Source organism: Phacochoerus africanus, chromosome 16 (genome assembly GCF_016906955.1).
Source record: "Phacochoerus africanus isolate WHEZ1 chromosome 16, ROS_Pafr_v1, whole genome shotgun sequence".
NCBI lineage: Eukaryota > Metazoa > Chordata > Mammalia > Artiodactyla > Suidae > Phacochoerus > Phacochoerus africanus.
In genome coordinates this window covers 37474875-37500144 of record NC_062559.1, presented here as the reverse complement: position 1 = coordinate 37500144, position 25270 = coordinate 37474875, and the positions used below count along the sequence as shown (strand labels likewise).

At 43.2% G+C, this 25270-nt stretch overlaps 1 protein-coding gene across 6 annotated transcripts in view; it reads right to left on the bottom strand.

Annotated features, from left to right (window-relative positions):
* Positions 1 to 25270, bottom strand: part of AOAH (acyloxyacyl hydrolase) — a 180790-nt gene that overhangs the window by 73526 nt on the left and 81994 nt on the right. For all 6 annotated transcript variants that reach the window (XM_047763046.1, XM_047763049.1, XM_047763047.1 and 3 more), the window contains 5 exons: positions 24061 to 24131; positions 23117 to 23165; positions 20475 to 20523; positions 18761 to 18855; positions 267 to 358 (listed from right to left, as the gene is read on the bottom strand). In XM_047763046.1, coding sequence (XP_047619002.1) covers positions 267 to 358; positions 18761 to 18855; positions 20475 to 20523; positions 23117 to 23165; positions 24061 to 24131 — 356 coding nt within the window. The remainder of the gene's footprint in view (positions 1 to 266; positions 359 to 18760; positions 18856 to 20474; positions 20524 to 23116; positions 23166 to 24060; positions 24132 to 25270) is intronic.

Sequence of the window (25270 nt, the reverse complement as noted above, 5' to 3'; positions counted from 1 at the left end):
CAGAAGTCAACTCTAGAGCCCCAGAGCAGGAATACCTCCTCTTTGCCAACATGGGTAACATTTAATTTGAATGACGCCCCACAGCACGGTGGACTCTAGGTCAGGGGTCGGGGTCAAGGGTCAGTGGTGGGTTTGTTGTATGTCACCCGTGTTCCAGAAGCAGTTTCTAATAATTCTTATTTCAAAATGTCGGGAACAAGCCTCATCTCCTGTTGTTTCCTTGCATAGCCATATTGAAATGTTTGAGGATGTGCAAACATACATACCCGCTAGTAGAGCTCAGAAATCCAGTAGCACCAGAGAGTTGGGGCCAGTTGAGTTCATCAGTAAGAGCTGCTGGTAAATTGAAGAAGGATTTCTAAAGGAAAAATAAAGTAGTAATCATCAAACTAGTCACTTATTTCCTATCGTGAGTAAGGTTATCTATTGCCCAGGCATTGTTCTCTGCCTGTCTCTCACTTTCTTAATCTCTTTCTTTAAAGGCCTTTGTATTTAAGCATAATCCACCATCATAAGAAAATTCACAAAGGTCAGCATCTATTCATGAACTGGCTTCCATTCAGCTCCTGGGAAAGATGCAGAACTTTGGCAGCTCATACCCATCCCTCATTTGAGACAGATGCTTCAGTAGACGAATAAACTTTCTACTCTTTAATTTCTAAGATTTTCTCCATTTTTTAAAGGATAGATAATCAAAAATGGATTGTCTGAAAAGTAATAATACCCAAGCCTCCAGTGGAAATGCCTCCCCTGAGTTCAAAGTTAGGCCTTTAATCACTAGGGTGGTGCCTCTGCCTTCTGACCTCCTTAGGTGGGTGGGATTCTTGGACACCTTTGAAAATCCAACTACAGTTCCTTTCTTCCCAAAGATGCACATATAATCAGCATGGCCTAGGATTTCAACGGGTTCACACAACTCCTACAACTCTTGCACAGATTCCCATTCAAGAACTCCTGACCTGGAGTATTGACAGAATTAGAATTCCTTTGAGCCACATTCTAGAGCTTGTGCAAAATCACAGAAGAAAATGTTGCCAGCTATGTCTCCTGATTATTCTTTTTATAAGCGATCTCTAGGGTTTTCTAGGGTAAACCCCCCTTCTGATTTAGACCCTAGGAAAAGCTTACCTAGATTGATGTATTCAGAACAGGGTTGCAAGATTTAGCAAATAAAAATAGAGATGCTCAGTTAAGTTTGAGCTTCTATAAACAAATGTGGTATATACTTTCAATAGAATACTATTCGGTCTTAAAAAAGAAGGAAATTTTTTTTTTGTCTTTTTGCCTTTTTTAGGGCCGCTCTCACGTCATATGGAGGTTCCCAGGCTAGGGGTCTAATCGGAGCTGTAGCCACCAGCCTACGCCAGAGACACAGCAACTTGGGATCTGAGCCGCCTCTGCAACCTACACCACAGCTCACGGCAACGCCAGATCCTTAACCCACTGGGCAAGGCCAGGGATCGAATCCGCTGCCTTCTGGTTCCTGGTCAGATTCGTTAACCACTGAGCCACAACAGGAAGTCCAAGAAAAAAAAAGGAAATTTTGATGCTTGCATGCTACTACATGGATGAACCTTGAGGAAATGATGCTAAATGAAAGCAGCCAGTCACAGAAAGACAAATACTGCATGATTCTATTGATACGAATTATCAAGAGTAGTCAAACTCACAGAGACAGAAAGTAGAATGGTGGTTGCTAGGGACTGAGGGAGGAGAGAAGATGGGGAGCTGCTTTTTAATGGGTACAGAGTTTCAGTTTTGTAGGAGGAAAATGTCTGGAGACTGGTTTTACAACAATGTGAATACACTTAACACTCCTAAACCATATGTTTAAAAACAGTGTACATCAGCTTTACTTTAATAAAAAAAATTTTACACAACAATAAAATAAAATCAAGAACCAAACAAAATTAAAAAACAAAACATTGGTTAAGATAGTAAATTTCATGTTATGTGTATTTTCCCACAATTTAAACAATAAATATGCAAAACATTGAATTTAAGGTAAACAGGGGATACATTTTAGTATCTGTATGTCCTGGGCAATATTTGGGACATACTTATACTTAAAAATTATGTCTTGTGTATCTAGATTCAAATTTAACTGGGTGCCCTGTGTTTTACCTAAGAATCCCAGTTTGGATAAAATCTCTGAAAGCCAATGATCCCTTTTTGCCGTGGCTGACAGGAAACCTCAGTACGTGGCTGCAGGAAGCAGTTTGTCTCAGGAAACAGGGCCCTCTCCTCCATGTGCCCTGTGTCTCTCAGCTTTGAAAACCCGGGCCCCCTTTGGATGAACATGAAAGCTTTGAGTCCACCTTCAATGTTATTTTAAAATAAAAAAATAAAAAGTTAATGCCTAAGGACCAATTAACATCAAAGCAACTGCAGCATCAAATACGATTTTTCCAATGGCCTCCGGCCCTGCACCTGCTCACACGCTCGCCCACGACAATCCTCACTTTTGTCTCCTGAAGAGAAACTGAATTGGAGGCTGTCAGGGAAGGAAAAGCCACACTTCTCCCTCCTTAACCATTTGAAAATGTGTCTTTATTGTTTTGTTCTCATTACAAGGTAGCACAAGTTCATTATAAAAATTCAAACATTAGAGTAATTTACAATTGGTCCCCAGGCTTATTCTTATCCCAAATATGATTTTCAGAAGTGTGGTTGGAAGTGGGTGGGAGGTGGTCGGAAAGGAGGCTTCTTGGGGAACACCTGTATTAGTTATGATTTACCCCATCAAAGGATCAGACACAAACTCATGGAAAGAGGGCTCCCAATAAGTCTCAGAGGACCATGCAATTCCAGTACTTCATCCCCCCTTTAGCAGGAAGCACCCACCAATTTCTGCTCCAAACTCTACCATGACTGTGACTCAGGCCCTCTCTCCTTTAGCTTCTATTTCTCCTGACACCCTAAATAAAACGTTTTCTCTGCTGTTTTTTAATCTTATTTTTTTTCCCCTAGGTCTTTCTGCTTATAATGTGTGTTTGCTGTAGGATTGGAGAATATTCAATTCTGCTAAAGAAGACAAGCAAAAACAAATAGAATGGATGAAACTCATAAGATGTGTTAAGTCGAGATGGTGAGCAAGCAACAGGTTTGTGAGATGTAGGCAGAATTTATGAGCTGTGTTAAGTAAGTTCGCAACCTGTAAAACATGCTAAAACTTAAAAGAAAGATACAACACTCCCCCAAACTACTCACTCACCTTTTTCTCAGTCATCTGCACAATGACAACCCCAGATTTGAGAAGCAGGGTAGGGAGCTAGGCTTCTGATTCTGGGTGGCTCTGCCTCCCTTTCAGAGGAAGGCATTAGGCAAGAACTCTGCTGACACAGAGGTGTGTCTGATACTCTCTGTAGCCCGGAATGCTAATGGCAGGGATGGCAGTTCTCAAGTGTGCCAGCAAAGCAGGAAAAGGGCTTTGCTCTAAGAATCAGGAGATCTGACCTCTACCAACACAGCAAAACTTCATTGTTTGGATATAACAAACTGGAAATGGGTCTCATACTCCATCCAGCCCCCATTCTCAATCGAGGTGGGTAAAAACATTTTATCTCCCTAGTAGGGGAAGCAAAGACATTGAGGAAGAAGTAGGACAGGCGAAGAAATGGCCAGTCATGCTGTTTTGGGACGTGGAGTCTACAGCTCCCCAGCTTTTTCCCAGCTCAGCTGCTCTGGATCAACCAGAGGAAATGGTCTCAACGACCTGGGAGAATCCTGGACTCCATGCTGCTCTCCAAGAAGCCCTAACCAGCCCTGGAACGATCCCCGTCAGGATTTAAACGGGGGTGGACACAGACAGCGGCTGGGGCTGAACTACAGCCGGGACTAGAGTGGTTTGAATCCTACAGCTGGAGTCCTGGGAGGCCCAGGAAGGTCAGCTGCATAGGCATAGCCTAGTTATCTGATTCACCTTGAAATAAAGTAAATCTGTTTTCCTGATTAAGTACTGCAGACTTCCCTTATGGTGTTATGGCAAGGTTTCATTTTTCCTAGCTGTGCAAAATCGGGAAAAGATAGACTTTACTAGAATCTCAGTTCCAATATTTCTGATTATTACCCTATCTACTTCGTCAAGTTTGTGGAGAGGATCAAAAAGCAGTGAGAGAAGCAGGTGACAAGTAGAAGCCCTACACTAGATAAACTATCACGTTTAGGAAGAATCACTTAATGTCTCTCTTTCCCAGTGGATTGTCCCAGGTTTTAAGAAGAGTAAAGTTTATTGCCAGATAATGGAAAAGACTTGAACAGACAAATGGAAACTTCAACATATTTCTCTTCATTAGTAAATTTGGTAGATAAAAATGAGAAGTAACAGCCATTAATAGTGAAGGTTTTATAGGGCCTAGCAAAAAGAGAATGTTTAAGTCATATTACATTAAACACTGAAAGCCTTATTTACCCAACATTATACTCAAGATATTCCAGACATTTAAGGCAGGAAAAACGCAAATTAAGATCTCCTTCATCAATTCCCGCTCATTCCTCTTGAGCATTTATGTTCTCAGGAAACTCATCTTAAATGTACCTTAAATGTACATATGTGGAAAGACTTAATATTTACCAAGAAACATTTTCCAAATTTGTAAAGAACATCAGAAACTCAATGAGTTTTAAATCAACTCCTGCATTGCTTCAGATATTCTTTTTTGGGCCACAGGTGCAGCATACAGAAGTTCCCAGGCTAGGGGTCGAAAAGGAGCTACAGCTGCCAGCCTACACCACAGCCACAGCAATGCCAGATCCAAGCCGCATCTGTGACCTACATCACAGCTCACAGCAATGCCAGTCCTTAACCCACTGAGCGAGGCCAGGGATCGAACATGCATCCTCATGGATACTTGTCAAATTTGTTACCACTGAGTCACAAGGGGAACTCCTTTTTTTTTGGTTTCTTAGGGCTGCACCCATATCATATGGAGGTTCCTAGGCTAGAGGTCCAATCGGAGCTGTAGCTGCTGGCCTACACCACAGTCACAGCAATGCCAGATCCAAGCATTCTCTTTTTGCTAGGCTCTAAGCCATGATGGGAACTCCTCTGCTTCCGATATTCTTCTGATTTTATCAGTGACATAAGTGTTGTATGTCATAATTGGCATGTGTTTATTACTTCTGTGCAATATTTTCATTTACTATTGTTTTGTGTGTATTTCCATACTTTGAGAAATCCCACTGGTTCCCATTTTTAATTAATATTTAGTCTGTACAATGCTTTGGACTTGGGAATATTTTAAGTTCTAGTGTCAAAAGACAACTTATATTTGGGTTTCTTTCTTTCTTTTTTTTTTGTCTTTTGGCCATTTCTTGGGCTGCTGCTGTAGCATATGGAGATTCCCAGGCTAGGGGTCGAATCAGAGCTGTAGCTGCCAACCTACGCCAGAGCCACAGCAACGCAGGATCCAACAGCTCATGGCAACGCCGGACCCCCAGCCCACTGAGCAAGGCCAGGGATCGAACCTGCAACCTCATGGTTCCTAGTCGGATTCATTAACCACTGAGCCATGACGGGAACTCTATATTTGGGTTTCTTAAAACCAGCTTAAGTGACAGAAAGAGAATAATGGCAATAATCACACTTTCATCTGGTTCTGCCAGCCTTTCAATGACAAAGGGAATATTGTTGGTGCCTTATTTCACTGTTTACATTTGAGCCCTCCCCATCTAGCCATGCTGTGAACAATTTGCAGTGTATTCCTTTTTCTAACACTCTTAACTGAGTGAGACCTAAATTGATTATTTTCAAATCATACAAAGTCACTTGGAGGAAACTGCCACTATGAGAAAAAGATGAAAAATATCCTCATCAGTTAAACAGGTCTGTTGAAAAATGTTATTTTCCAGGAACTAAACTCTTGAAGCAGACAGGTTTTGTTGTTGGTCTTTTGATAATGGAGCAAGAGTCCCAAAGCCTGGAAATCAGAGACAATGACTACCCGTTTAGCATGGGCACTGCCAGGTATCCCAGTCTTGATGGTCTGCCACTATTTCATCTATCCTGTAGGTGGCGACGGTGAGGCTTTTCCCTTGCTTTATGCCTTTCAATTCCACAGTGATAAGGTTCCCTTTTCTCCTCACCCTTTGGGAATGTACAATGGTGCAACCGCTATGGAGAAGAGTATGGAGTTTCCTCAAAAACCTAAACATAGAACTACCATACAATCCAGCAATTCCACTCTTGGGCATCTATTCAGAGAAAACCACAATTTGAAAAGATACATGTGCCCCAGTGTTCACTGCAGCACAACTTACAATAACCAAGACATGGAAGCAACCTAAATGTCCATGGACAGAGGAATGGATAAAGAAGATGTGGTACCTATGCACAACAGAATATTATTCAGCCACAGAGAAGAATGAAACAATGCCATTTGCAGCAAAATGGAAGGACTGAGAAACTAGCATACTAAGTGAAGTTAGTCAGACAGTGAGAGATAAACATCATGTGATACCATGTATAGGTGGAATTAAAAGAAAAAAAAAAGGACACAAATTAACTTACGTGTAGAACAGAAACAGACTTACATACTTTGAAAACCTTATGGTTACCAAAGGGCACAGGTGTAAGGGATGGGACAGATGGACTGGGTTGGGAGTGACATATGCACACTGAGGTATATGGAATGATTGGCCAATGGAGACCTGCTGTATCACACAGAGTATTCTGTGATGATCTATGTGGGAAAAGAATCAGAGAGAATGAGTACGTGCATATGTATGACTGGGTCGCTTTTTTGTACAGCAGAAATTACCACAGCCTTGTAAATTAGCTATACTTCAATAAAACGTTAAAAAAAAGGGCAAAAAAAATTTTTAAAAACCTTCAATTTGAGATAAGCAATTTTCAGGGAAAAGGTACAGCATTTCATCTTTGACCCTACGCCAGTGCAAAAACCTATGGGGCAGTGAAGATACAGTCAAAGAATTCTAGCATATATGACCAGTAAATATAAAGAGGACAGGGTGGCAGGCAACCATCTCTCATCATCTTGCTTGAAAATAGTTCATTTTTTTAGTTTTACCTTGTCAGCTCCTCTTAATCTTTTTCTTTTCCCTTTTCTCTTATTTATTATTTAAGCACTAACCCTGTGATTTATTTATTCAATGAATGAGTAGAGGGATGCCTTTATCTAACTGCCCCATAGCCAGTGAAGATGCACTGGGTACTCAGACTTTTTCCACAGTATTTCAATTCCTTCAGTCACTATTTCCAGAGTGACTGGAGAACTGTATCCAAATTCCTAACAATGAAAAAACAAGAGTTTAAAATGTGCTGTTCTTACACAGAGATAGTCACAAATCAGTCTTTCGTGGGGCCAATGGAAAAAAGTCACAAATAGAAAAAAATAACTCTTCTAAGGGTCAGAGACAGGCAGCAAAGGGTGCAGATCATAAAAGTCTATTCTTTAGATACTACCATTGGATTTTTTTTAAAGGTTTGGTCATTTTTCTCTCTCTCTCTTTTTTTTTTTTTTGCTTTATAGGGCCGTACCCATGGCACAGGGAGGTTCTCAGGCTAGGGGTTTAATTGGAGCCACAGCCACCGGTCTACACTATAGCCACAGCAACGCCAGATCCGAGCCGCATCTGCAAACTATACCACAGCTCACGGTAACACCGGATCCTTAACCCACTGAAAGAGGCCAGGGATCGAACCCTCAACCTCATGGTTCCTAGTCAGATTTGTTAACCACTGCACCATGACGGGAACTCCAAGGTTTGGTCATTTCTGAAGCAGCCGTGTTGTTAATTGTCTAGGGTGGAGGTGGTTTTCGTCTTTTGAGGAGCAGAATCCAGCCTTAGATCCTAGAAGCAGCCCCTAAGTCCACAGTCACGCTATAGCGGTGAGGACAAGGGAAGCTGTCAATGGGGCACCTGATGACCAGGCCTGAGCTGGACTCTCACTCCTATTTGCAGTATGAGGACCCTGGGTTACTGCTGCAGCCTCTGCCAGGGTCCCTGCCTCCTAACCATCCCCCAGCTCCAACCATTCCAGATTCTCACGCGGAGCTTCAAAACATGGATCCTGTTTGGGTAGGCTTGTGGTGGGGCCCTAAAATCCTTACTTTTAGTTAAGCGCAGGGACCAGCTAGGTTTGAGAAAGGCTGCTCTACGAGCTACTGTAGCTATTCAATATCACCCTCCAGTATGGCACCACTTACCAGCCTCTTCCCCCAGCCCTCTCTCTCCCACCACGCAGCCACCCACGAACCCTCGGACCTCCAGGCTTGTCACAAGCTTTTCCTCCTACTTCACTGTCTTTATTGATCAGTTGCTACTTGTTGGTCAAGCATTAGTTAAACCCTGATGTTCCTGACTGCCCTGCTTTCCCCTGTGAGGTACCCTCCTCCGCGCCCATCACACCTCATTATAAAAGAGGAAAGCACACTTCCGTCTTAAGTCACTAATTTGAAGATTCTTTCTTGTAGCAGCTGAACCTATACCCTGCCGGATTAGTAGTAACTAGTCTTTCAAGAAGGGGCTGACTCACTCGTCCTTCTTGCTGGCTTTCTAATATGTTACCAACATGAGATCATGACCTCTTTGGGTCTCGATTTACTCTCCTTTGGGTTGTTTATCCATCAGGCATTAGATGCTTGGTGATGTTGTCCTTGATTTTTGCCTCTGGAATCTTTGGCCTTTGTGTTTCATGATGCGCCTTGATTTTTCTCTAGAAATGATGATTTACCTCTGACCTCCGACCAATCCTCCAGTCACTGCCTTAAGTAGGAAAACCCCAGAAAAGCACACAGAAGCCAGTCTTGACCCCCAGGCCTTGGTGAGAGCTAGGCTGGGTAATCTCTGTCATTCCCCCAGGAGGGCCATGGAAGGATTAGCTGAAGGGACGAATGGATGAATGGTAATTTTAAACTCTTGTTTTTTCACTGTTATGAATTTGGATACGGTTCTCCAGTCACTCTGGAAATAACGATGGAAGGAATTGAAATTCTGTGGGAAAAGTCCGAGTACATAGTGCATTTTCACTGGATATGGGGCAGTAGATAAAGGCATCCCTCTACTCATTCATTGAATAAATAAATCACAGGGTTAGTGCTTACATAATAAATAAGAGAAAAGGGAAAAGGATTGACCACATGGTGATCAATCCCAACCATCCAAAATTATTTTTAGGAGTTCCCATTGGGGCCCAATGGAAACGAATCTGACTAGGAACCATGAGGTTGCGGGTTGGATCCTTGGCCTTGCTCAGTGGGTTAAGGATTCCTCATTGCTGTGAGCTGTGGTGTAGGTCGCAGACGCGGCTTGGATTCTGAGTTGCTGCGGCTGTGGTATAGGCTGGCAGCAACAGCTCCAATTAGACCCCTAGCCTGGGAACCTCCATATGCTGCAGGTGCGGCCCTAAAAAGACAAAAGACAAAAATAATAAAAAATAAAAAAAACAAAAGTTAATAGGAAGAAATATTAAAAAAAATTACTTTTAAATGCCAGCGTTTCCCTCTTCCCACATGCCAGCCGATTTGAGATTTTAAAATGTTTCCCTGCGAAGAGTCATGAAACCCATTTGATGGCTGAGGAACTGGAGGGCGAGTGAAGCAAAGCGGTAGATATAATTAACCAGGGGGCAAGAGATTGTTCTCCGGTCTTAGCAATACACTGGCTTGCACAGGTGTTCACTGACTCACGCTGCCTCTCTGTGCGGAGAGCTCTAATGTGCTGGGGAGCAAGCTTGTGGGCTGAGTAATTATAAATGCCTTTCAGAAGTATGGAGCTTTAAATAATTTCCTCTTGTAGTTTTTTTCATAACAACCAGTGTTGATGTTTTTTTAATTCTTGCAGGAGGCAGGGAAGGCCAAGATCACTGATGTGTTCAGAAGAATGAGTCTTCAAGAGCACCTGACTCTGCTGGCAGGTAGGAGACCCAGATGCTCACCTTGAGAAGGAAGAAAAGGGCATTGAATTGATCAGGACTCAAGGCAACAGCCCGTCTGGCCTGTGCCGGTGAACAGGGAGAGGGAACAGAAGAATATTCTGCCTCTCGTGGCCTGACCACTGTTGGAGAAGAGGATTCACCACGGGGCACACAACCGTCTCTTTCTGATGGAACAAATGCGAAATAACTAGGATTGAGGAGTCTCTCCTCAGGGTTTGGCCTCTTTAATCTACCAGCCTGCAAGATGTCTGAGGAGCAAGAAAATGTAATTTTGTCCAGTTTTACTAAACAACCGCCTTTCCACATCTGAAAAAAATACTAAAGTACGCTAACTCTTCATGTTTCTGGAGTCAACATGAAGTTGGCGGAGGTAGAATTTCCATATTTTATTATGCACCATGAAAATCAGCCTTTGTGCTTAATGGAAGCTTTATGCTCACCAATAAATGCAGAGAGCAGAGGCAGGACGGGTTAGGGAGAGGCCGGGTGAGAGAGCCCAGATACTGCTTGTGTTGTCTGTGGGCTAATAAAGAGCCTCGTCTGATTTACAAAATCATCTCAAGAGAGGAACGAAATGCAGAGGGGCTTGAAAGACTGGAGCTGCTTTGCTCTCTGGTGAATATGCATTTTTCTGCAGCCAGATTAAGGATTCATTTTGTCCTTGACGCAGCACGAAATTCAATCTGTGCCTACTTAGCCTACAGACAACAGCCTGTCAGGGGTCGTGCTAAGATTTTATAATAGTACAGGCAACAGTCTTTGCCAGCAAAATAAACATTTGGGAAATTGTATTTCAGAATCGCTTCTCCCTCCTCGCCCCCCACCCCCCATCCTGCAATTCTGGTTCAGTGAAACGCAGCTTTTAATATTTTGGAAATAATTTTCAAGCAGATGGGGGAAGAGGCAGGAGGGCAGCATCTCTTGCTGGCCCTGATGATCTTTCTCCCTCCCCTTCTTTTTCAACAAAACAACTCAAGCAGTGATGGTTTTTCCCCTGGGGAAAAAAAAAATAATAAGATGGCACGGAAGTGTTTTCAGATTTGCTCTTTGTTTTTCTTTGAAATCTTCCAAGGGTGAGATCTTCTCTGTGATACGAGAAGCTCATTTTGAACCTGACGACAAAGGACATCTTGGAGAGCCACTAAGGTTTGTTCAGACGAGGAAGAGGGCACAAAAGTCTTTCTGCTCCCAGCAGGGCGAGGTTCAGAATTCTTTGTTTCTGCGGAACCACGAGGGTGATTCTTCACACTCTCTTTACTGAACTACAAGTATCTTTCCAGATGAACACACTCCTAATCTAATTGGCTAGAAACAGGCCTCTCGGGTGCCACACTGTTTTAACTAGAGGATGGAGTGAGCAGGAGGGGAGAGGGGCTAGTGCAGGAAAGATACCCAGGGCTGTGGATTCCTTTTCGGTGTGCAGTTGGGATGGGTGATGCAGCTGCAGGAGTTTTCTGCCTTACAGGGAGGCAAAGGCAAAGAAATGTGGACTAGTTTCATAAAGGGCAGAACGATCTATTATGGAACAATGAATACTTGTTTTTCTCCAGCACTTCCAGCCCTTTCCAGGATATGATTTACTACCTGGCGCAGCAAAGGAATGGCACCAAACACGCTGTGGATTCCTAAAGGGTCTTGGTTGATCCTATGCATTCCCATCATCAGATACCAAGAGAGGCCACCCAGACAGATGTCCACTTTGCAAGAGGCGGTCCCACCATGGTTCCTTTGCGTGTGGGATATAAGCCCATGGAGGGATCCAGTGGGTCTTTCCCTGTGTCACAGTCTGTGGCAGAGGATCCAAATGCAGACCCTCTGTCTGCTGAACAGGCTGGAGAAAAGTCCCCCACCTTCATTTTTAAGGAAGACCATGGCCTTGCCTGGGGACACACACTCTGTCCTGCTTTCTCCATCATCACCCTTATATTACTGGCTCAGACGCCACTCTTTGGATGTCAGTCTCTGGGGATTCCTGTCCATGTCTCTCCTACGGCAATGCTGGATCCTGACCCCTCTGTGTGATGCCAGGGATAGAACCTGTGCCCTCATGGATGCTAGTCAGATTCGTTTCTTCTGAGCCACGACGGAACTCTTAACATCCTGAATTTCTGATCAGATATCTATCATTTATATTTTATACATGAGGAAATTAAATCTCAGAGAAAATAAGATAAGTGGCTAAGCCAGGATTTGAAACCAGGGATGTCAGATTCAAAGCCCAAGATTATTTTACACAGAGATAATTTAGGGGCTTGAAATTCCTTTCTGGGCACTGATCTTGACTCGCGGTATCAGTTCCACAATGGCTCTTGTGTTATCAGTAGGACAGCCAGACATCCCAATTTGTCTGGACTAGTCTGGGTTAATGGCTATTGTCCTTGATAATTAACAGTAACAATCCTTTTTCTCTCAAGGTTAGACAATGAATTATAAGTTCACCGCAACTCTGGGGGTCAGGGAGTGTGGTACAGAGGAACCAGAAGCACCAGGAGTTTCTTAGGAGGGCAGACTCTTGCAGTAGTATCTCCAAAGGCTGGCTTAGACCCTGCATTGCGGGGAGGAGGAGGAGGAAGTCCAGGCAGCCTCCCCAGATTCAAGGATGCAGGAACAGCCTTGGGTTAACCCTAGCCTGGTGAGATACCCAGCTGGGGGAGGGTGGGCTCTTCAGAAACTGGACGTCAAGTCTGAAGAGCAGGGAGGGTGTGAGAAAAGTACTTGTTCATTGTTGATTCTAGGTAACTTCTGAGTTCAGCTATTTCTATTTTTCCCCACTCAGCTCGTCTAGCTTAGGACACTTTTTTTTGGAGTCATAACAAACTCCTAGTGGGTCTTCTTGCCTGAACCCCCTTTCTCCTCCCCCTACCCCCCCACTGCCATATTGACAATAGCCACTCCCAGCCTCAGCTCTCTTAGATCTTTAAGGCAGGAGTTCAGCTACGGATTGCAGAAACAGTTTTCACTCCCTTCTTTTGCCGGTTCTTCTAAGTCCTTCGAATATCTGTGGAAGGTGGAAAGAGTTGGCCCACACTGCCTTGGGGCCTCGGTTAAAACAGGTAGAAAGAAATAGTCCAACTTTCAACATCTGTTATAAAAGCATCCCGAATTTCTGGTTTTTCTTTTTGTCTTTTTTTTTTAGGCTGCACCGGATGCATATGGAGGTTCCCAGGCTAGGGGTCGAATCAGAGCTATAGCCTCCAGCCTATGTCACAGCCACAGCAATGCCAGATTTGAGCTGCATCTGTGACCTACACCACAGCTCAAGGCAACATCGGATTTCATCCTGCCCATTAACCAGAGTGATTTTTCTGATATTCAAATATGCTATTTCTTAGTTTAAGCCCCTGTGACAACTTCCCATTAGCTCCAGGATAAACTCTGGGTTCCTGAACGTGGCTTTCAAGTCCTTTGAAATGCGCTCCTATCCACCTTTCTAGGCTCTTCTCTTATCTTCAGACCTTGCGCTCAAAGTCAGTTCAGCCCTACTGACTTTCTCAGAATGCTGCACCCTCTTCCCTGTGAGCCTTTGCATGTGCTCCTGCAGCCCCTCAGACACTCCTTCCTAGGTCTGCTACGATGGATGCTCTGATACCCCTGTTCCCTCCACTCTGGGGAGCATGTGGGTATCATCACTCTGGAGTTGCCTATGTGCTTGTCTGTCTGCACTTCCCCACAAGGCCTGAAGCTCTCTGAGCACCTGGGTTCTTTCCATCTTCTTCACCTCTGGGTCATTTGCCCCTAATGCAGGGCTTGGCACGCGCTAAGTCCTGGGTTAGGATTTGCTGATGTTTTGCTTACTCTCACCAGAAGCATTAAAAGACAAACAACAAAAACAGGGGCCATCTGAGCTCAGTATACCTCATAAATAGCTGCTAGGCATGGTACTTATATCTAGGCCGACTCTCTGTGCTAATGAAGAGATTCTGTAGATGATAAGTTTTAAAAATTGGAAGTTTTTTTTTTTTTAAAGCATGTATTTTATATTTCATATTTGAGTGAAATCATATATTTGTCTTTCTCTGACTGATTTCACTTAGCTTAAAACCCTCAACTCAAGGTCCATCAATGTAGTAGCAAATAGCAAGATTTCATCTTTTTTTTTTTTTTTTTGGCTTTTCAGGGCTGCACCCATGGCATATGGAAGCTCCTAGGCTAGAGATCAAATTGTAGCTACAGCTGCCAGCCTACGCCACAGCCATGGCAACACAGGATCTGAGCCGAGTCTTCAACCTATACCACAGCTCACAACAGCGCCGGATCCTTAACCCAATGAGTGAGGCCAGGGATCGAACCCGCATCCTCATGGATACTAGTCAGATTCGTTTCCACTATGCCACAAGGGAAACGCCAAGATTTCATCATTTTTTTTTTTTAAATAGCTGAGTACTATTCCAGTATATATATGTACCACATCTTCTTCATCCATTCCTCTGCTGATGGGCACTGAGTAAAGGGGGCCAACTGTATGCTGATGGATAGAAACTAAATTTTTGGTGGTGAGCATGCCATAGCGTAATGTACACAGAAGTTGTAATACAATATTGCACACATGAAACTTACATAGTATTATATGCCAGGGTTACTTCAATTAAAAAATGAGTAAAAAAAAAAAAAAAAAAAAGGAGCATGATCCATACTAGCCAGAAAATTAAACAATGAATCAACTTAACATTAAGTTGTGGATTATGGCTTGTACACTGAAAAGGATATTATGAACACTGGCCAATATAATGAGTAAAAAGATCAAGCAGAAAGGTGCAAAAATGATTATGGAGCATTGCCAATTGCGTACTTGCTCTTCTTGTGACCACATAGTGTGCATATGTGTGTGTGTATGTGTGCACAGTGGGGGTAAAATGCTGGGTAAGAGTGTAAACATACTGAGAAAACATTAAGATAGTGGGGGTAATTTTTTTTTAATATTCTCAAAATTGCTTCTAATATTGACTTTATATCTTCTTTTTTTCCCCAGTAAGAATATTAAAAGAATATTTCAAAACCAATATGACACCCCAAAATGTTAAAATGGTTCTCTCTGGATGGTAGTGTTAGGGGAATGTCAGTAATTTCTTCATAATTTCTGTATTTGCTTATTTTTGTCCACCAAAGTTTAACATTTCTAATTAGATTAAAACAATAGAGGAACTATTCACACTTTTCCCTCTCTCTTGCCCTCTCTCACTCCTGCCCCACTGATCTTGGTCTTGGTGGATGGGTTGATGGTGGACATGATGCAGGAAATGTGTCTGTGTGGGGACCTTGTCTTCTTGCTCTTCTGCCATGACCGTGAAAATAATATACTCTGAATAGACTGACCCACCAAGGAAGAACGAGGGACGTGTGGAGCAGACTTGGACCCAACCATCAGCTTGGAGCCAAGACCAACAGAGCCCAGCCTAAAACAGGTGTGTCAGTGAGAAGTGATGGTTGTTTTAAGTCACTGAGATTTGGGGTGGTGTGTGCAGCATTATTTTGATAATTACTTGGTGGTAAAGCTTCATTTTTCAATGTCAGCTTTCTGAGCAAAATCTCTTTTTTATTCTTCTTGTCCCATCTTTCATCCTAATCAAATGGTATCCCACTAAAGTGGCCCAGGCTAACTTTGAACTTGGAGAGGAATGTTAACCTGAGAGACATTTTAAGACCCTAGAACATCCAAGGCTTGAAACAGATGACAAACTGACACTAAAACTGTAGTGCTGTCCCTACCACCGATAGCCTTATTGACATATTGATGAAACTCATGAGTCTCAATTAATATTATGCCCTGTTTGGGTTCCTCATCGGCCCTGCATCACTGCCACTCTCATAGTCATTTCTCAAAACTACTCGTTTACTGCCAAAAAGTGACAGGGGTGGGGTGGGTGCCAAAGCGACACTTGCTGATCTGCAGTATTTCAATTCATTTGTTGTTGCAAAGAGCAGATTTAAAAAATGCTATAATCCAAATTTCAACTGTCCAGACTCCAGGATGGGGCTGGCTCCTGGGACTGTGGGGTGATTTTTTTTGAAGTGTTTTCTCAGTGGGTCTTTCTTTTCCCCAGAGACTTAGCATCCTGTGGGTCAAGCTGTCCAGTGAGAGTGTGACAGAGGCCGTCCTCCCCAGGAGAACCCTAAAGTGAGGGGCACCCCTCATGTCAACCTCCAGAGGCCAGGTGTGGGATAGGACACGGACCAGCCTGGGTAGCTGCCACCACTGCACTGTGGGAGCTGTGTGTCAATCTGTCTTGAATCCAACATACAGTTTCCACAGCATTTCCACAGACCTCAGCTCCCTGCAGCGCGTGGCCTTGCCTGAGGCAGTCTCTATCATCATCTACAGAGGTTTTGGTTAGGTGGCTAGTTCAAGATGATGCTGACAGGAAAGGGTTTTGCACCTCTTAGCTGTGTGGCTTTAGTCAGTCTCTTCAACCTCTGTGAGTACTTGTCTGCAAAGTGAGGCTGTGTTGTAGTAACACCCACCTTGGAGGGCTTTGATAAAGATTTAAAAAAGTAACGCTTTAGTATTCTTTAGCTGGTTTCCTTAGCTATTTTCATAAAACCAAACCAAACAATCCCTCAAATATTTGATACATACATAACAAAAATTCATTGAAGAAAATCAGAAAAAAGTTATCCAGAATACCAGTGATCTACAACCTTCCAATTGTTTTGATTGCACACATGAACACATTTATATATTCATAAAAACTAGCTCATGTATTAACTGCCTTGTAACCTGGGTTGGCCCCTTAACAAATTATCATGAACGTGTTTTCTTGCTAAGAAATGAGTTTATAACATGTGTATTGACAGTTGCATACTATTTCATTCTATGGATGTAATATATTTTTACTTATTTAATCCCCTATTTTTTGATTTTTAATTTTTTTTTCATTTTTGCCCTTATAAATAATTGATGAATATTCATGTATATGGACTCGAGCAAATGACAGATTCGTTTTAAAGACGAATTTTCAGAAGTGGAATTATTGGTTAAAAATCACAAACAGTTTAATGTCAGCTTATACATATTGTCAAGTGGCCTTTCAGAGAAGTTCTAGCAACTTAAACTCTCACTGGTGGTGAATGAACACATCCCTTTCTTCATATTCTTACTAAAAGCAGGCCTTTATCATTTTTAAACACTTGCCTATTTGACAGATGATAAGATATCACATTGATATTTTAATTTTTTTTCTTGGACTACTAGTGAAGATGAAGATGTCTTCATATTTATTGGCTATGTTCTTGATCATTAAAAAATTAATGATTTTTCTTTATTGATATGCAGGAACTCTTTGTTATTAGAAGATTTAAATCTTGTCTTATATGTTATAAATAAGCGTTTTAGCTTTTCATTTGTCTTTTAATTTTTTGAAATGTTTAACACTGCATACATTTGAAAATTTTATGAAATTAAGTCTAATAACTTTTTATGACTTCCTCTTTTTAATACCATGCTCAAAGAGATTAGAATATTTCTTAAAATAATTTTTTAGGGAGGCATAAATCTGTTTTCTGAATCTTTGAATGACTGAGAATATGTTTCTGTGGCCCTCAGATAGGAACAATACCTTGGCAGGTGGATTTTTTTTTTTTTTTTTCTGGCCACACCCAAGGCATGTAGAAGTTCCTGGGCCAGAGACTGAACCTGTGCCACAGCAGTAAGCAGAGCACAGCAGTGACAATGCCAGATCCTTAGCCCACTGAGCCACCAGGGAACTCTGGGTGGAGCATTTTGACACATAATCCTCAAAATGCTATAGAGGCCATTTCCCTATTTTCTGAAATTTACTGTTGAAAAATGCAGGATTTTTCCTTCTAGTATGTCCCTTGATTGTTTGTTGAACAGAATGGCTGTAAGATTTTTCTTTATATTTGGAATAAAATGGAAAAGCAAGACACGATAAGGACAGTCTATTTTATACTCTCACTCTCTGGAATTCATTGGGATTTTGGATTAAAGTCAGGGATTTCCTCAGTTCTAGAAAATTATCTTTTACTGTTTACTGTCACCACTTCCTCTCTTCCTGATGTGCTCTTTTCTTTGGGGGTTTCTGTTCAGTCTCCAGGACCCATCCTGCATGCCTTTTAGCTGAGTTCCAGAATTTCCCCAGTTGGCCAACTGCTTTGCTTATCCTGTTTTTTGCATCGTCCAGCTTGCTCGTCAGCATGCTATTGCATCTTTACATCAGGCAATTACTGTTTCCTCTAAAAGTAGCCCTCCCTGATCTCATATTGTTCCTTTTTCATGAGTATAATCTCCTCGAAATTACCGTTGAGAATCTAAATCTACCATCTTACAAAATATTGCTTTCTTGCAGCAAGCTTTTTTCAAGAGAGCTCTCTTCTTTGGAGAGCATGAACATTTTTTATATGTTCAAAAGTTTCTCTGCTCATCTTTACAACGGAGACCTGTGTTTGCCCAGTTTTGGAACTTGGGAGAGGGTCAATCAGAGAAGGTTCAAATTCCTGCCCCACTTCTTCAGTGTGAGCAAAGGGGTCAAGGAAGAATTGGTCATTTCTGTAATTTAATTTCCCTGGGTCAGAGTTTCCATTTTCTAAGACAGTGAAGAGGGAGCCATGTGCCAAGGTGGCCATATGACCATGGCTTCCCACTCTGCCCAAGGTTCCTTTCTACCTGGCAGGGGCACCATCCTCCTTCTCTAATGGACAAGGTGGCTCTTGTTATGCGCCTGTTGTTCTTATCAGACTGTCTGAACTTAACTGAACTGAGAAGGCTGTGGATGTGCCTTTCACGGCAGATTGTGCTGAGGAGGGAAATCTGCACCTGTTTGGAACTGGCATCGCATTTATAGAGAGCAAGGGGGAAACAAACACAAAGGCCAGCACATCCGGGATGATTACTACAAAATTACTTACCAAAGACATCTGCGAAGCTGTGATCCATTCTGGAGGGATATGAAAATGAGCCCCAGCCGAGTCGCCCAGCAAAATGATTCCCCTGGGCTGTGAACCTAGGTGGCACAATTTATTTGCATTATTTATGCACTCAAGTAGTTTGGAGCCTCCAGATTGGGTAGTTAGGTGACTACATACCCTGGTGTGTATTCCATGCACACAGCATCGTAACAGTGATGCACTGCCACTTTCTGTGTGTTGGAGAGTGAGGAGCATAACATTTAGGAACTGGATGAGATTTCTAGGCCATTGAAACTGCTAGCTAAGCCATACAGATGCAGGTGTGTTTCCTAGCTCAGCACAGAACAATCTGCAGTGCACCATCTTGAGTGAATGATGGATGAATAAAAGCATCAAAACTTTTCTGAACTCAAAAATATGCCCTAAATTTTGGTTCTGAAAATTGCTTTCTTGGAAAACATACCTATTTCTGTAGTAATTCACTTTAAGAATCAGTGATCTTATGGAGCAATTTTGAGTTTTCAAAGTCGTCCTGGTCTTTTAAAGTCCTTAATCTATATATACAAAAGCACTGGATGGACAGTTATTGCTGATTAATGGGAAGATGGAGATATAAAGATTTCTGTGCAGCCCTACATGTTTGGAGGTTAAGAACCACTTAATCTGGGAGTATGCTTGTGGCACAGCAGGTTAAGGATGTGGCATTGTCACTGCAGTGGCCTGTGTTGCTGCCATTGCATGGGTTCTGTCTTTGGCCTGGGAATTTCCCATTGCCCCGGGGAGGCAAAAAAAAAAAAAAAAAAAGAAGAGGAATCCCTTAATCTGATTCAGAGAGGCCCATCTACACAAATCAATCACTCACCCAAAGGTGATGCATATACTCTTCCAAACCCCTTTAAGATCCTGAGAGAGGCGTTCCCCTCGTGGCTCAGCAGTTAGCAAACCTGACTAGCATCCATGAGGACGCAGGTTTGATCCCTGGCCTCACTCAGTGGGTTAAGGATCTGGCATTGCTGTGATCTGTGGTGTGGGTTGCAGACGTGGCTCAGATCCCGAGTTGCTGTGGCTCTGACCTCCAACTGGACCCCTAGCCTGGGAACCTCTATATGCTGTGGGGGTGACCCTAAAAAGACAAAAAGACCAAAATAAAAAGGTCCTGAGAGAATCTTCCCCTTCCCAAGGGTCTGTGGCTTCAGGGTATTTAGAAGACAGAGCTTTTGCTCAGGAATTTGGGGGAACGCTCAATGGCTATAGCTTGGAGGTCTTTCCCAAGTCTCCCAGAGTCTTTAGTTCAGTTGACACCAGGACACCAGTACAGGTCCAGACATCTGACCTTGTAGCGTATTGAGAAGGACATGGAAAAGATTAAAAACTATCCCCTCCAATTGGTTTCTTCTTTGGAAAAGTGCTGGATTTCAGTTATCCTGTTATCTATCTTACGGCCTTTTCTAATATTATCATTAAAGCTTCCAACTCCCCAGTAAAGGAATCAATTAAACAAATTCAGTTTTGCTTTGTCTAGATTCTGCCTCATTTTTTCTATTATGTTTTTCATGAATTTTTCTAATTTGTCATGAAAATAAATATAAATTGGTCAACATTATGGTGTAACATCAGGCACTTCTTCACTTGTGTGGTCTGTTCGCTTCAATCTGACTCAGACTAGAAAAGAATATTCTACTGTAATAAGTACACTGAATTTTACAGTTCATACCTTCACAAAATTTCTTCTCATATGGAATTCCATCTTTTGGATCAACACCCTTCAAAAGAGAAATGATGAGATTAGCAGTTATTTTAAAATGTATACAGATGTGAGATATGTACCGGCAATCCTTCCCAAATGGCTTTAAAAACACCAAGGCAAATCAGTAGATTAAACCCTGTAAAGTCTCTTGAGCCATTAATCCAACATAGCAATATGCTATGTAAGTGAGTTGGGCTTTCAGTTTGACAGGAATAAGGAGCAATCTAGAAAGTGATGATCTCATTCAGAAGGATGCAGGGCAGGGCTCTGAGGGCTAGGAGTGGCCCCGGGAGGGAGCACCAGGGGTCTGCTCAGTGACTGGGACACAGGGTCAGAGTGGGTTCAACAGTCTCTAAGCTGAAGCTAACATCTCCAGTGGCTAAGGATCAGTGCTTCTAGAGCAGGGATTCTCTACGGAGCTGATTTTGGCCCCGACCCCAACCCCAAGGGATATCTGGCAATTTCTGGAGACATCTTTGGTTGTTACAATGAGGGGAGAGGGAACTATTGGCTTTTAGTGCATGAGGCCAAGGATGCTACTGGTCATCCTACAGTTTAACAAGACAGGCTAAACCATACACAATTATCCCAAGTGTCAATGCAATGAGGAGGGAGAAACCGAGACGTGAGGTTGGGCCCGTGAGTGGGACGGAGTTACCCCAGCTGAGATGACTTTCTGACGTGTAAACCTAAAGCTGTGCATTAGTGAAGCAGCTGGCCACTCGAAGGTTCACGCAGAGTCTAGTTTTAAAGCTTTACGGGAAAGCTTTAAACACACACACGTGCACACATACACATTTTTTTGGTTTTTGTTTTCTTTTGCTTGTCAAATTGTGCTCTGGAGAGCACTGGCATTCTACTAGCTATTAATGGCATTAAACAGTATTCTAAGAAAGTGTCTGATGGTCAAAGATGCACTGGAAACAGCGTGTTCACACTTGGGGTTTCGGGGGCTCACCATGTGCATTCAAATGTTAAAGATGCTGAGAAATTCGGAAATAAAGAAAACTGTTCAGGCTTACTCGAGCTAGTACTTTCTAAACTTGGCTATAGCGCCCCTCCCCCCCATACCTTTTAACCTCACACTAAACACTGAAGTTCTTGGACCCCGTCTGGGAAATGCTGAACTTGGTGGTTGTCAAGTCCCCTCTGAGTTGATGTCTGTGATTCATTTTTTTTCTCCACGGAGGACAGGTGTGCAGGTCAGGTGTCTTTCTCTTATTACGGATGATAAACTCTGAATCTCAGCTCCCTGGGCTCCTGGTGGGTTTCCATTGGTCTAGCACAGTCTCTCACTGGCCTTCCTCATGTAGGTGGCATCCCATGGCTGAGGCAAGGACGGGGTCCTGGAACCAAGACTGCAGCTTCCCACACTAATAACCCCCGTGGTCCTCCAACATGACAACCAAGCTCGCCTTTATCAGAACAAGAGCTGCCTTGGAGGTCTTGATACCTTGATACCTTAAGATCAAGGGCCGACATCTTCTCCTCATCATGAAAAGGTAGTGTGGTTGATGATAGGGTGGGTGGGGTGGGCTCTATTGGGAGTACAATCTGTCTTGTTCTCCTTATTCCAAAAGGCATAGACCATCCATGTCCTGGAGAGAGGGAACTATTTATAGAAACCTTCTGCTCTTTATCCAAGCAAATTAGGTAACCACTCAGAGGCAATCTATCTTGAAGCTGAGGAATCTTAAACTTCAGGGCTCCTAGTTTGTGCGATCTCTGCCTGCGTGAGTGCTGGGGGCAGCTGGGAGCTACAGAGTGTTTTAAGTAGAGAGGGGAAGCCAGGCTGCACTTGGAACAGTGTTTCTGTTCCAAGTGCACTCCCGGTAAATCAGGAAAGAGATCTCAAAAGAAAGGGACCTGAATTTCTAAGGCCCCAGTATTTACTAGGATTTCTTGCATCGTTCTAATTAATTTTACTTTCATACTTGATTTTGTCTTTGTTATGTGGTATTTTGTCTTTGTTATGTGGTATTCTTTTTTTTTGGTGAAGACCCATCAGATCGTATAAGCTCAAGACCTCATAAAACTTGGGTCTGCTGCCCTTACCGTCCTCAGATAAGTGTCTGGTTGGTTTTTCCTCCTTCCTTCCCTTTCCTCTACCTGGAAGCCCAGTTCCCTAGGAATCCGTTTTTCCTAGGGAACTGGGGCTCTGACATCAGATGCCTCAGGATGTGGGCGGTGGGGTGACCACGGTGTAATTTCCACTCTGCCTCACTAGCCTTAGGAAGTAGAACAAAAATGGCTGCAATGAACGGTGACAGCATGGGGTTTGCACCAACAGCTGCTTGGGCTGCTGTAAAACTTTGCTAACACCGCTCTCCATTTAATTTCACACTCTTCCCAACAGGATAAAGGGATTAGATGTGAGTGACCTTAAGCAAGGCTTACGGAAGCTGTGATTGATTGAGCCTCAACTCTCATCACATTACGGATGCTCTTCCCGGGCCGTTGGATTCTATGCCCCTCTTCCAAACAGCAGAAGAAGAGCTGCTTTAGTTTGCCTCCTTCTTCCTCTGGTCTGACTAAAGCACCCAGGCAAGGGGCTTCTACGGAGGGTGGAGAGCAAGAGAACAGGATTCAGTGTGAACTGAGCTGCTTACCCAAATGCCATTACAGTTCGAATCCTGATGTACATCCCAGCTGTCGGGCCTAGGAAGAAAACACATCAACTTTGGTCTTCAGCAAGTACTTGTCACCCTGAATGTTAGCACCACAAAAGAGTGACTGAATGAATGGGTGCTATATCAAGTATCACTGACAGACAATGATTGAAGACAGATTCTTCTAGGAAAAGCGCCCTCGCGTGTGGGGGCACACACAAGTCGCACTCAGCCTCTGTCATTATCATAGCTTTGGCTGTTTGCTGGGAATTGCGGACCAAAGGCGGTGTTTCCATGACTGCCTATGCTCGTGGACTGTGCTGTTGCAAAAAGATGCTGATGAGCACAATGGACACATCTGCAGTCCATTTTATTTCGACAGGTGACACCATTACAATTATGCCCCTCGAGTCCCAAACATCTGGTTGATGTAACGCTTCGGCACTGCAGTCACAGAGCAAGGCTGGCGTGCCCATTGTTTGAAGTCGGAGATGTGATGGGCTCTACATCAGCCGGGACTGAAATGTGACCCATGCCCCACACACTGCAGCCCTCGTCTGGCTCCTGGTGGGAGCGGCTACTCCTCTGGGCCCAGGGCTGCCTACAGAACTCGTGCAGGAGGCTGGAGACACCTCCACATTAACCTGTCCGCTCACTTGTTTCTCCCACTGGACTGTGAACTCCATGAGAGGGGGCCTGCTTCTGTTTTGTTTGCCACCCAGTGTGATGCACAGTGCTTGGCGGCTAGGAAGTGCTTGATGAGCATTTTTTGGGCAAATGAATGAACCCACACTGTTTCTTCACTGAGCTTTACTTCAGCGGGGACACGGAGGGCCCTTCTCTCCATCAGCACGAATCCCCTAGACTGGGGGAGATCTTTATGCCTCCTGCCTCCTTTTCAGACGGCAGTTTTCACAACCAGTGACTCGCAGAGAGACGGTTACCTTCTGCCCGGGTATACCATCTTGTCGTTGTCGTTACAGTCCCTCCCTCGCCAGTGATAGCCCCGCAGGGTCTGAAAGTGAAGAGGATACCAGGAAGGGTCAGGTCTGCTTTGCTGTTACCCACAGGGAAAGCCAGTCACAGTGTCTGCAGTTTTAAATTCAAATACATTCTAGGAACGCTAGCGATCACGGCAAAAATTAAGATGAATATGCTGAGATATCCTGTGTAAGAGGAAGTGTAATACAGTAGCAGGGTCAGTCACAGGTGGTTGTATGTGTGTGTATGTGTGTGTGAGTGTGTGTGTGAGAGAGAGAGAGAGAGAGAGCATGTGTCTGTGTGTGTATATGTGCTACTGGGTGTGTGCTATTTGGGTGGAAGGGGTGAATGTGTGGATGTGGGAATGTGTGCATCCATGCGGGTGGTTATGTGAAAGGCCTGTTTTACACACGTGTGTCTGTGTATACATGCGTGTTCCTGTGTGTGTCCACTTCTCAAACAGCAGGACCATCCAACTCCCTGAACTGTCTCTGTGAATGGTCAGTCTTCTCAGGCTCTGAAACCACTGGTTTATTTGGTCCCATGATTAATCATTCTACGGAATAATTTTTTAAAAATCTCAAGACAAAGTGGTAATTGTGTGGATTTATTATGTTTTTCACTTCTGATTTGAAAGAATCGAGGGTCATGATGATGTCACACAATGTTTTTATTTTCCACATTCTCAGGCAGATGATCTGAGATCCCCAAAACTTTGTGGAGAGTTTGTGACATCTGTTACTTGCTTGTTGGGCTTCACAGAGAACCTGCTAACATCCTAACCATTCAACATGCATACACAGACATAAACACACACACACACACACACACACACACACTTGAAAAAAAGTAAATTAAAGTAGGTTTAAGAATTTCCAAGGAGTTTCCTGGTGGCTTGGTAGTTAAGGATTTGGTGTTGTAACTGCTGTGGCTAGGGTCTGTTTCCAGAAACTTTTGTGTGCTGTGGGTGCAGCCAAAAAAAAAAAAAATGAATTTCCAGAATAATTCATAACACATTTCAAGATAACTGTTATCCCCATGGAGAATTCTAGCTGGGAATAGCTTCCGGAAATGAAAACAGCCTAGGACTAAGATCCACTCTGACGGTCCATGCATTAGTAAGATACTAAGAAGTCTGTAAGTATCATAAAACAGTGTATTATCAAATTAATA